The sequence below is a fragment of the Neovison vison genome, chromosome 2, assembly GCF_020171115.1.
Source record: "Neovison vison isolate M4711 chromosome 2, ASM_NN_V1, whole genome shotgun sequence".
NCBI lineage: Eukaryota > Metazoa > Chordata > Mammalia > Carnivora > Mustelidae > Neogale > Neogale vison.
In genome coordinates, this window is record NC_058092.1 from 209,204,033 (window position 1) to 209,217,596 (window position 13,564).

At 46.1% G+C, this 13,564-nt stretch overlaps 1 protein-coding gene and 1 pseudogene across 1 annotated transcript in view; one reads left to right on the plus strand and one right to left on the minus strand.

Annotated features, from left to right (window-relative positions):
• The window catches only part of PIK3AP1 (phosphoinositide-3-kinase adaptor protein 1), a 100,259-nt gene that overhangs the window by 22,033 nt on the left and 64,662 nt on the right, over positions 1-13,564 (minus strand). Inside the window, 5 exon segments of the mRNA XM_044240227.1 lie at positions 1,053-1,125; positions 4,199-4,404; positions 6,461-6,526; positions 7,773-7,970; positions 10,340-10,435. Coding sequence (XP_044096162.1) covers positions 1,053-1,125; positions 4,199-4,404; positions 6,461-6,526; positions 7,773-7,970; positions 10,340-10,435 — 639 coding nt within the window.
• Positions 12,561-12,646, plus strand: LOC122901433 (annotated as a pseudogene).

Sequence of the window (13,564 nt, forward strand, 5' to 3'; positions counted from 1 at the left end):
AGGAGAGAAAGAAAAGGCATGAGCAAGAGGCCCATAGGAGGAAGATGTCATTTTTAAAGACTGGGGTGTCACCTGCCTGGCCAGGGTCATGAGAAGTCAGGCTATTGATGGCAGTTGGAGACAGACTATGGAAGTTATACACAAACTTAGTCCTTTATTTACTGGGCTCTACTCAAGATCCGAGAGTTTCTGGAAGGCTTTTATTGCCAGCTCTACTTGGCATAGGCTGGCCAAAATAAATCATAGAGACCCACCATGCCAGAGGCTCTTGGTGGAAATATTCAATGTAGGCAAATGCCTATCACTGCTCAGGGCTAACGGTGCCAAGAGGCCTGGTCCTCCGTGTACACATCTGGAATGTGTGGCCCTGCTATTGGACCCCTACTCCATCTGGCAGCAGCCCTGCCACTGCTGGGTCCTGGCTTCTGAAGCACTGTGTGCTGTGGACACCGGGGATGCCATTCCCTGCTTCATTCAGAAACAGATACTATATGCATGGGATTTTCTCCTTTCTCTGCTCAAAAAACATGTCTTCCTAAATGCCAAGGGGGAGAGACAGGTGCCTGGGGAGAAAGTTTTATCCTCCTCTTTGAATGAGAGGACGGGAGATGCAGAGGTTAATCCTTTCATTTCCTTGGTGACATGTCTTATGGGCCGGGTACTAGAGACACAGAATAAACAAGACAGGGGCCCCTGGGTGGCTCAGTTGGTTAAGTGTCTGACTCTTAGTTTTGGCTCAGGTCAGGATCTCAGGGTCATGGGATGGAGCTCTGCCCCGCACTCTGTACTGAGTGTGGAGCCTGCTTAGGGCTCTCTCTCCCTCTCCCTCTGTCCTCTCACACCCCACATGCCCTCTCGCAGAAAAAAAAAAAAAAAAAAAAGACAAAGCCATTGCCCAAAAGAACCTCAGAGTACAGTGGGGTACCCAGAACTGTAAATAGGGTGATAGGCACTGGGCAAGCATTCTGCCCATTCCAGCCACAGCAGAAAGGAGAGTTAGAAACAACAGGTGCCAGCAGACCCCACAATGCAGCAACCCCAAAAGCTCATACCTGCCTGCTTCCCTGATTTTTGCTTCTCCCTTTGTCTTCGGGTGATGCTGTCTCTCAGCCGTTTAAGATTTTCCTGGAAAAAAATTCAGTTCATTTTCAAAGTATATACGAGAAATAATACCCTCTGGGCATTGAGAGTTTCTTTCAGATTTTATGCTGTTTGCAAGATATATTCCATTGCAATAACATCTCCAACATGCAAATGAGACTGAGTGCATTTGCCATCGGCCCCTAGAGAAATTCAAGTACTTGTAGAAGTTGTGCCTGAAGAGCAGACCCCTTTCCTACAACAAAGAGTCTCCCCTTCGCTCTGCCCTCCTCCTTGTAGGCTCCTTTACCAAGCCAGTCCTGTAGTGTTTGGAAATACTCCATGCACCCATCTGTCTCTGAGACCCTTTGAATGTGAAGGATGATGATTCTTCCCCATCAGTTCATTCCAAGTCTGGGTCAAGGTCCACCTTCTGCCTTAAGGCTCTCCAGACCGCCCCAGGCCTTAGTGACCATAGATGCCACCTGGCCCTGAGATATGCGGCCTGGCCCAGCTCATTTGTGCATGTGTGTGGCCTTGGGGTGTGTGTGTGTTGAATCTTCAGAGAGACTGTGCACTCTTAAAGGCCAAGACACCAGGCCTTATAGCTTTCCGAGAGCAGGCAGTCGAGTCTATCAGTCATTGAGCAAAGGTTGAATAGACATGTGAGGGCTGTAATTTGTTGCTATTTTAGTAACAACTACCTCAAAGTATCTGAACATCTGAGAGAAAATGCCCAGGGACTAACATCTAGACATCCAGAAAGGTCCCCTGAGGGAGCCGAAGGAGACCAGCGTGGGAGGGGTGTTTGGACTGCGACTACAGCTGAGACTGAGCTGGGTCCAGGAAACAGCAGGGAAACACGGATGGTGTGGGCTGGGCACAGCTTTAAGGTCTGACAGAGTGGAGGTGGGAGGAATGAGTAGCAAGAAAATCCACCACCTAGAGACTATGTGGCAGGCCCCACGAAGGTGCCAGAAGCTGGCACCGGAGGGGATAGGAAGGAAGGAGCTGATGCAAGAGGAAGGACATCACAGAGCAAGACCAAGCAACACATGCAGCTGGCTGGAGACAGGGCAGTGAGGGAGAAGAGCCCAAGGGATGGAACGTCTCAACCTCAGAGTCTGGAAGGTAACAGTGCAGTGAACAGAAATGAGGAGCCAGGAAAGGGAAGCAGCCCCAAGGTATGGTTTTTTGCTGGACATGCTACAAGTCGTGAGCCCCTCAGCAGGACACACCCAGCTGGTGGCTGCACCGGTCCACAGGTGGGACCGGAAAGGGGACACGGACTCAAGACCATCTGCACAGAGAAGGACCTGAAGGGAACCTGGGCGGTGCCCACTCACAGGAGGGGAAGTGAAGGAGACAGACAAGTGGACAGAGGCATAGAGGAAAGGGAAGATGGGGGCAGCCCCCAGAACAGTCTTCACAACCACCGGTCCTGGGATGGGGGATGCTCTAGAAATATCCAGAGGCTCTCAGGGCACAGAGTAGGGTCAGCTCCCACGGGCTGGGATTGCCTGCCAGTCAAATATGAGCCCCCGTTGTCAACCACACCCAAGAGTTCTAGGCACATTCATGGGACCAGGAGAAGCCTCTTGGATACAGACAGAGACAGCTAACATCTGCTTTGCATTTACTGAGTGCCCGGCATGCTGAGTCCTTTATGTGGTTTACTTTGTCCAATGTTCTCCCTTCACATGTGAGATGGGAAACAGAGGTACAGAAAGGCCGAGGTCATCCAACCCGAGTGACAGAACAAGGATGTGACTTGGGCTGCCAGGCCCCGGAACCCTGGCTGCTCTTAACTACCATGCTCCGTGGGCCAGTGACTGGCCAGGAGGAAGAAAAACGTTGTTTGCCCAAAGCCAGGCTATCCCCATAGGACCGCAGCTTCCCTGCGTCTCCTGAAAGAGGAGGACCCCGGGTTCCTGTCAGCACTGGAGCACCACCTCACCGTCAGATCTCCAGGAGGAGGGAGGCCGGCCAGCAGAGCGGGGGACCCTCTTTCAGGGAGAACTAAGAAGGCAGAAAGTGTAGTGAAGGGAGCAGAGACCCTGGCATGAGAAAGGGCTCCTCTGCCTCACTACTCTCCAAGCCTCAGTTATCTGTAAAATGGGAACAATGGTACTCTGCTTGCAATGCACACCATGAGCACCAGAAGAGGTTAGGTCATTCAGTGCTGAGCATTGTCAGTAGACTGCTGGCCCAGCTGGACAAACGCTGCTCGATGACCCACTATCCCATGCTAGGGAGACAGGACTCCATCTCTGCAGTAGGTGAGTGCTGGCCCCCCAACAGCAGGTGTGTCAGGTCTTCTGAGGACAGAGGACAGAATACACCCCTTCTGGGAAGCACCATGGGGAGATGGAGAGAAAAAGCAACCATTCTGATCCTGCCTTTCCCTCCACTTCCCAGGTGAGGGGTCTTGGACCTGTCCCCTAACGCCCTAGGCACAGCTTCTTCTTTCTAATACGAAGGGGCTGGACCATGGATATGCTTCCTAAGGTCAAGTCTGAGTTCTTCCAATTGCTTTAAATTGTGCATGAAGTACACGTATGGAGTTATGTAGATTCTTACAAAAATAACAGGAGTCTTGGGTGCTCTGCTTTTGTATACGTGCCTACAGAAATACTGTTTGTGCGTGAGCAAGCTCTAATGTGGGTGATTTTTGGTCTGGGACTTGTTTTGTTGTCTTAGTTCTATTTCTTGGGAACAGTCCAACTTCTCTGAGTTCAAAGGTGTGGTGGTTCTGTGAGAGAGCTGGCCCTAGGAGTAGAGAGAAAGGCTCTGCAAAGAAAAAAGGCCAGAAAGCCAAAGTACAGGGCCACATGCAGAGGGAAGGGGCAGCTGAAAAATTAGGATTGGCAGGTAAGTCTTTGTTCCTGATCTCTAGACTCACGACAACTGGCAAAGCCATCCAGCTCTCAGCCCATGTGGGTACAGAAGACGGAGGACAGACATATACACGCATGGATTCACAATGACACTCAAAACACCCATCGTGGGCCTGGCCACAGGGGCTCCATTACAGCAGCACACAAGACAGCGCTGACCCCATCCTCCCCTTTGCCCAGTGATGAAACGGACCTGAAACCCACCAGACACAGCCGGTTACCTGCTGGAAGCGGAAGGACTCCGACCGCTTCTTCTGGTTGAGCTGCCACTCTTTGAAGTGGAGCACAGCCTCGTCCACGTTGACGATGCCCAGCTTCACCTGCTCCTGGAGGGTGATCAGCTGCCGCTGGCCTGGTGTTTTCATCCCAGCAAAAGGGTCATATATACTTGACTGAGGCCTGTCCCTCCATGGTCGGACGAGAGGCTCTGCAAAGGATGGCAAAACTCAGGATGAAAGCTCAGGATGCCAGCCTGGCAGGCAGGCAAGTGGGGTTAACGAGGCTGGTCACGGGCTCAGGAGGACGCATCTCAAGAGAATGATTCCATGTGGAATGAAGAGGGGGGGTATAGGACAACGAATCAGGGAGGGGGGAGCAGCTAATGATTTCGAAGCCTGTTACACTAAAGTAGACAAGGCCACAGCATTTTAGGAGGCAGGAACAGCACCCACTGGGCACATCAATAGAACCCCCCAAACCTGAATGACCAAGAAGCCATTAGCCATTAGTCATTGAGACTAAATTTCTCAATTTAGACACTATTGACACCTTGGACTGGAGAGTTCTTTGTTGGGGGGAGCATCTTATACGCTATAGGATGTGTAGCCTCATCCCAGGCCATTGCTCTACCCACTAGAAGCCAACAGCCCCCCCCTGCCTCAGCTGTGACAACCAAAAATATCCCAGACATTGCAAGCATCCTCTGAGAGGCAGCACAGTGGTTGAGAACTGCTGCTTTAGACTAAAATCCACTCCCAGAAGAGAAAATACAGGAAATTCAGAGAAAGAGAAAATACAGGAAAGCAGGATGCTTTCCCCAACACGCTCCGGCCCTTTACTTTCCTCCATGCCTCCAAACTGCATGGGCACCATGACTGTGGACCCATGGACATGAAATGCCCAAGAAGACTGGAATGTCAATGGAACCAGGATCTAGCTCTAGTGTCACCAGGTATAAATTAGGTGCTAAGTGGTTCTCCTTGGGTTGTTCTTCTGCCAACCTCTCCTCCACATGACGAAGTCATGGTTCTCTGCTTTGGAGATTCTCAGGAAATATGAAGGCAACCCCTCTCTTTCTCCAGCTGTGAGTCCATTAAGTTCCGTGGAGAATGAGTTCCCTGCAGACGTGATCGGGCCACTGGGGCTTATGAGGATGACCCGACATTTTACTGCTCATTTCACACAGGGCTATCTCTGAATCTGAATTTCTCTAGCAGGACCCCCTCTGGACATTGTGATTCAGGGAGAGAGCAAGAAGGAAAATGAGAGAGGACTTCAAAGAAGTTCATCTGTCGTTCTTCCCATCCATTCACTCATCTGTCTATACACACCTACAAACCTTTCTCCCAGACTTGCCTTCTTCAAGGCTGTCTTTAATTGTGCTGAAAGGGGTGTGGGGAGAAAGCAAAAAGCATATGCCCATCAATTCCACTCTCCTGCTACCTAAGTCCTTGGGATGCCTTCCAAAGCGTAGATGGTGTCGTGTCTCCTTTTCATAAGAATCCTCGATGGGATAACACTGAGTGTCTCTCTTTATTTTTTTTTTTTAAAGATTTTATTTATTTATTTGACAGAGAGAGATCACAAGTAGGCAGAGAGGCAGGCACAGAGAGAGAGAGGAGGAAGCAGGCTCCCTGCTGAGCAGAGAGCCCGATGCGGGACTCGATCCCAGGACCCTGAGATCATGACCTGAGCCGAAGGCAGCGGCTTAACCCACTGAGCCACCCAGGCGCCCGAGTGTCTCTCTTTAGTACATAGAAGTTAATTAAGAAAAAAAGGAGTGCATATCTCCTCATACTTCCCGAAAAAGTCTTTTGAGGAGGAAAAAAAGGGAAGAAAAATGTTACCCAACCGCAAGCAAAATGTCTCTTAAATAAAAGATGAATGAAAGTGTTGCCTAGCCAGTACAGCTGGCGTAAGTAAATAGCAGGTAAGGCTGTATCCTTAGATAAAGCCTGGGGACCAAGCCACCCACTTTCATCCTGTTGGCACCAATCTCACTATTTACACTGGTTTGTGTGCTGTCACAGATACATTCTAGTCTGTTTGTATTTTCGGTATGATCAATCTGTACACTATTCTAAGGTGCCCCAATCTCTACTCCTCTCCACTCACCATCAGTACAGACCATGCCAGGTGTCCCCTGGACCTCTCTGTGTTTCAGGGCTGAGGAGTCGTTACACCTGCGAATTATTGAAACACGAATGCTCTCGCCACCCGGAAGTTCAGGTCATACGAAAGGAAGCTGAGCACATGGGACTTACCTTTCCGGATGCTCTCTGAGGAAACGTAAAAATTCCCAGGCCGTTCTTGACTTTTTTCTGCAAAAACTATGAGATAAAGAATATTCTAGGTAAAAGCCAAATCAGATTTCTTTCTAAGGGGCTTCAAAATATTTTAGATATTTACTGGAAAAATGACCAAAATCTTATGCAAAAATGGAAATGGTGGCTCACATTTTGGGCCACCGTATGCAGTTCTGTAAAACACACCTCCCGTAGGAGGCAGCAAAGGTGCCAAAACTAGAGGGATTATGGAATAAAGGCATCCCAAACAGACAGGATCTCAATGCCAGAAAGACAAAGCCAGCCAGAGGGTATGATGGATCATTAAAGAAAAGGGTAACGTGGACAAGAACGTGGGCTGGGCCTGGAGCACCTTGAAACTGGAGAATAAAAGGAAGTGCGACTCAAAATCAAAACTGAAAAAAAAAATGCAACATTTGAGATAGAAATTATTTGCTGTTTGTCTGAATTTCACATGTAGCTGGTCACCCTGTACCTGAAGCTCTGGTTGAGGGTTACTTTCCCAATTTGTGATCTCCTTTTGTCACACCTTCCACAACTTCTTAATGCTATTAACAAGGGAATGGAGGTCAGGTGCACAGATCTGGCAATTCCTAGCTCTTACAGTATCTGTAACCCTCTCAACACAATTGAGTCTTAAAAGAGAGCGAAACTGACAATGCGTCAGCATCTAACTGACATCCCGGGGACCACTGTGAAGAAATCAGACCTGGCTCTCACCAGTTTGTATTAGTGTATGTAGGTAGACAGCCTAGCATAGTGACTGAAAGCCAGGACTGTGTAATCTCATGTCCTGAGTTCAAATCCTGACTCTGCTACATGGTAATAGTCACCCCAGTAGGTCTCCGTCTTCCTCAACTGTACAATGGAGATGATAACAGCCTTTACCTAATACATTATTGTAAAGATGAAATGACATGTTCCAGATGGAGTACTCTTGGTAGATTTCAATAAATGTCAACTATTAAAAATTAATAATAGTAATAGTTTCAGGAGATAAAAATATACCAGCATTCTTGCCATCTGGAGTAGAGGTCTGTCTTCATACGGCACATGAATATGTCTGGGAAAGCCAGAACTGACCCTGACCATGGCCCGTGGGCCAGCTCCAGAATCTGCCCTGAGCTCTAACCCCATCTCCTGGGGCTGGTTAGAGACCATTCAGATAAGCACAGTCTCAGCGCAGTGGTTCAGAAGCTAAGAGGATGAGGGGAATTCTTGTCAAGAAGCCCCGAAGAGCCCGCTGACCATCACTCCCTGCCACACTTGCCTTTAGAAATGTACGGCTCATTGTCAGGCAGGTGGTGAGTGCCAGGGGCACCGGCCTCAGGCCTGGGCACCGGCACAGGGGGTCTGTTGGCCAGGTCCACAGTAAAGGCCTCATCGTCATCCACCGTGTGATACACATCTTCTTCTGGACCTCCATGGTGCAGCTCCTGCTCCAAACCAGCCATTCCCATGCTGTTACCTGGAAACACAGAGAAAAGTGCCGGAAAGCAATGACCAAACAAACTGGGTGATTGACAGTCATAAGAACAGAGTGAGTGACCATAACTTATTTGCCCAGTACTGCCCTTCAGCAAAGATCTTCCCCTGTACCGTCTCCTGTATGAGCTACTGAGAACCCCACGCAAAGCAACTGAGAAAACACTGATACCATCAATGCAGTGAAAGGAAGTGAGCACTAGGCTCTATCATCTTAATTTTATTGCTGGCATTCAGTTATTCATCCCACTGGGACCAGAGAAAAGGGAGCATAGCCCCCAAAGCCAAAGGACCCTTGGAACCACCCTCTGGTGCCTGGGCAGCAGCATGAGGGCAGCCAGGAGTCATCGCCATCAATGGCTCCAGCAACAAAATGACCACAGCAAATGCTTGCTGTGGACTTCTCTGTGCCAAGTGCTGTTCCAAGTATATTACCCGCATTGTCACCTTAGACGGTGTTAACGATACTGTGGAAGAACTATAATCACTCTTGTTTCGCAATTGAAGAAGCTGGGCCCTTGAGGATTTAAATAATAGGCCTATAGTTATGTAAAGCTAGTTGGCATCCAGGAAAGCTGGCTCCAGAACCTGTCTCAACCTCCATGCTCTATGGGTTTTTTTGCAACCTTTGCCCCCCACTCTGCCATCCATCAATCAGAAAGATGCTTGCCTCTCCCCCTCTGTCCCTGGGGTCCCACAGCCATAAGGTTTTTGCTGCCCACTTCCTGGTGCGATACTCTGTGCTGGGACCTGATTGCAGTGGGTTTGAGAATCTTGGCAGACCCGACCATATGCATCGCCCCTCATCCACGTGAGCTGTGTGACCTCGGGCACCTCATATACCCTTTCTGAGCCTGATTTCCCTCTGAGACCTATTCACAATGTACTGTGAGGACAAAGTGAGACAGTAGAGGAAAAGCACCCAGCTCAGTGCCTACACATAGTAGGGGTTCTCCTCTCATTTCCTTCTTCTCCCCAGCACCACGCTGCTGTCAATAGATCTTTATTAAATGCCTGTTTGAGATACAGAAATGCATAAAGCTTGGGCCTTCTTCCTACAGGATTTCCAATTCAGTGATTTATCAGAAGCTTTTTAGTTGCCTCTTTTCTGAGCTGTGGGGAGACCACTCTTGGCTTCCCTGTGTCCTGGGTCCAGAAGACTCATTGACCAAGAGTCCCAACTCATCCAGGGGCTCTGAGTTCTAATGCTCTCCCTTCAAGAAAGTTTCCAACTAGTGGAGAAGTTCCCACCTGTTCATCTTTGAACATCTTGTACAAGGGCATGAAAAAATTCTGGAGAGGCTTGTCTGATGTTAACAAAATGAGGCATCCTGGGGGAGCAGGTGGCTACCCTACTAGTGACAGTGATTCCCAAGGTGTCTGTCCCCTTCTGCTTTTATAGCATGAGAACAGCCATAGACAATAGTAAGTGAATGGATATAAAGTGTTCCAATAAAACTTTTTTATAAAAACAGGCAGCTAGCCAGGCTATGGTTTACTTACCACTACTCAGAACTGTTCTTTCCTCTTCACTGTCAAAACTGCTTCTCCCATCCTGAACCCCATTCTCTTAGCATCCTGCTTTCTATGCCTACTTCATCAACAGACCCCACTCCCATTAACTGTAAATGATTGGACAGAGTTAAGAAATCAGCCACACAACTGAACACCTTCCCTCTCTGACCTTCAATGATAAGAATAATGACAATAACAACAACAATCATAAACCTTCGTTGCTTGCTCTATGCCCAGCCCTGCTCTGAGGCCCCCTAGACAATACATCATTTAATTCTCACAACATTCACCTGAGGACACGGAGGCCCAGAGTAGTTGAAAGCTTATCCAAGGTTTTCCAGCCAGCTGAAGGGGGAACTAAATACAGATCAGAGTTCATGTTCTTAACCATGACGCAAGATAGGCTCAACTTAACAATGTTTGCATCCACTCCTTTGTGTTCTCCACCTTCTCCAGAAAGTTGTCTCCTGAGGGCACTTGATCACATTTCATTCTTCTCTGTGCCCTCTGGCCCAACATCCAGAGCAGTGAGTAGCTCATAGTTAGTACTCAATAAACTTTAGTCAAATAAAAATAACCACATGCATTTTAAAATAGGTCTTGTTGGATGCAGCTTATTACCCAAATGAGTGGCTCCAGTGGTATGAACTCCTTCCTGGCCTACTGTGACAGGTTGATGGGCACCTCACGGGGATGGAGTGCCTTCAATCACGCCGTATGCCAGGTACGTGGCAGCCCATTCCGCGAATGGAGCAACCGTCACATGGAACCAGCCAATGTTCTTACGTTTGCTTCTCTTTCCCTCTTTTTGCTTCCCTGCTCACAGTTGCGAATTACCTTCTAAAAACTTGCGGATCATAGAGTCCTTAGTGGTCCGAGAGAAACCATCTCCAGGGATTGGATTAGATGTACCGGCTTGGAGCATTTCAACATCTATAAGAGAAGGAAACTAAGAGCTTAGATGTTGTTCTTTCACATAGGCAAGGAGATTTTACAGATGGATGTACAAGATTTGACGAATCAAGAGATCGTGAACCAAGAGATCCAAGAATTCACGAATCCATCCATCTTCCCACCCACGCATGCACGCGTCCACCCATCTGTCCAACGATCTATCTACTTAGTAAGAACCGCCTGTGAGTGTGAGGTATAGAGGAGAGCAACATTCACAACCGTCAGGCCCTTTCCTAGACCACAGGACTCAAAAGGTATAGATAATATGCTCGTCTTCATTTGAAACAATGGGTTTCATTTTTAAATGGATAATATAGCATTGTTTATAACAACCAAACACCAATGGGAAGCAGAAGTAACAAAGAACAGATAAACTGGTTTACTCAAACAATGGAACTGTACGCAACAATTAAAAAGAAGATGTTGGAGTCACTCCTAGCACCATTGTGCCATCTCAACAGCATAGCAAAAGAATTCTATTTCTAGGTCACCCACGGACATGATTATTTATAAGGAGGAAACACACTGATCTTTGGTTTTCATTATTAAACAACAACCCACAAAGACCAAAACTGGGTATGAAAACCATTCAGGTCTCACAGTAGCTTTCTACTGTAACCCAAGTAACCAACAGGGCCTATTACTTTATGTCTCTGAAGTATCTGAAGTATGCTTTTTGGGAGCAAAATTTCAGCCTTATATTAAAAGTAGAGCTTTGATATTGTCAAAGATTGCACTTTCACTGAGTCATATCACTGAGTCATATCACACAATGAGGACTTATTTGCTTAGGCAAAATATGTAGACTGAAGTTGAAATAGTAAACTTTGAGAATAAAATGGTTTGAATTTAATCAATATACATAGATATGCCATTTCCTTACCACTTTGATCTTTGGGGACCAGCTAAATAAAATCTGGTGGTTGTATAAAGACTTCAAAGCAACTATTTATGTCACATTTCCCAAGAACAGTCACTGAAAAGAGGTCCTGGTCATGAAGTAATGTTAAGGATGATAAATGTCATATGACATAATCCTTGTTTTGAAACAAAATTTTTTTTTAGATTTTTTTTTTCATGACAGAGAGAGAGAGAAAGAGAGAGAGGCAGAGGCAGAGGGAAAAGCAGGCTCCCCACAGAGCAGGGAGCCTGATGTGGGACTCAATTCCAGAACCCCAGGATCATGACCTGAGCGGAAGGCAGATGCTCAACTGACTGAGTCACCCAGGTGTCCCAAAACAAAATATCTGTATATTCCTAGGAAAAAAGACTACAGAGGAATATGCCAAAATGCATATTTCTGAAGTAGTATAGATTATGGACATTTTATTTTCTATTTTATACATACCTTTGGCTATTTCTGAAGTAGTATAGATTATGGACATTTTATTTTCTATTTTATACATAACTTTGTCTTCCAAATTATCTATGGTGGCTTTTGGGGCTTTCATAAATGAGAAAAACTTTATTAACACTTTTTTTAAAGATCCAGATAATTAAATCAAATATATACAATTAGATTTTCAAAGCAAAAATAATTTCAGGTTATTAAAAAAATAAATTGTGGCTCACCTGTCAATTATCAGATTAACTGATTTTTTTAATTATAAAAAATGACAGATTTTAAACTTTCTAGGGACCAGACATTACATTATTACATATCACAGCTCTTAGTTTCATACTCCTGTGATAATCAAAATATAAATTATATGACCATTAAAAAAACATAAAATTGAATGAAAAATCTGCAGACTGGTGTTTTCAGTATGATATGGTTTATATAAAGTTTTAAGGCCTATAAAACAGTACATGCTGGGAAGGATAAACATTGAATTCATGGTAATGGTTACCGCTGGAGAGGGAAGGAAGAAAATTAGACTCCAGAGGGGGTTCGGGGCAGGCTATGATATGTAATTTTTTAAAACTCTGAGACAATAAGGAAAGAAAGAAAGAAAGAAATACTCTTGATCGATCAGAATCTTTAACAAATAAAACATTTTAGAAAATCAATATAGTAACTATTGCCTCCAAGAATGGGAGAATAAGATTCTATTTTTGTATTTGCTTATATATGCAAAAAGCAGCTCTAGAAGTAGATGGAAAAAGCTTTGCGCAGTGGCAGTATCGTAGCCAATGAGGTTTATCCGAGGCGCGATTATTGCTAATTGAGAAGTAGATGGAAAAAATTAAGATCAGCGGTTTCCCAGAACTCAAAAGATGAGGGACAAGGACTGGAGAAGGATTTTTCACCATTCACCCTTTTAGAGTTGAGTTTTTTAATCTACTGAAAAAAATAGGATAAAGAAATAAAGTGCTTGGGTCATGTTTATGTTACCTTAAATGCTATCCAAAAAATGAAGAAGAAAAACCAATTCCTTTTTTCTACCTTTTCGGTTTATTGTTTCCTGACACGGCGAAGACATCACATGGGCTGTAATGGACCTTGATACTCTCTAGTCCAAAGCTCTGCAGTTCCAAGTAAGGAACCTCTCCTGTCACCACTGAGTTCTATAACGTAAGCCACAGAGACATCAGGGTGACGGAACTGATTCTGAAACATACCTGGAGGTGTTTTAATTTTAAAACTTAAGTTTGTGATAAGAACTGACACATAATTCACTTTTTTAAAAAATTCAAAGCCAAAGGCGCCCAGGTGGCTCAGTCAGTTAAGTGTCTGCCTTCGACTCAGCTCATGGACCCCAGGATCCCTGGATTGAGCTCCGCATCAGGATCCCTGCTCAGTGGGGGAGCCTGCTTCTCCCTCTCCCTCATCCTCTGCACATGCTCTCTCTCTGTCAAATAAATAAGTAAAAATCTTTTTTTTTAAGATTTTATTTATTTATTTGACTGACAGAGATCACAAGTAGGCAGAGAGGCAGGCAGAGAGAGAGGCAAAAGCAGGCTCCCTGATGAGCAGAGAGCCCGATGGGGGTGGGGGGCTCATCCCAGGAGGCTGAGATCATGACCTGAGCCGAAAGCAGAGGCTTTAACCCACTGAGCCACCCAGGCACCCCAATAAGTAAAAATCTTTAAAAAAAAAAATTCAAAAGGGGGGCCTGGGTGACTCATTCAGTTAAGTGCCTGTCTTCGGCTCAGTGTCCTGGGATC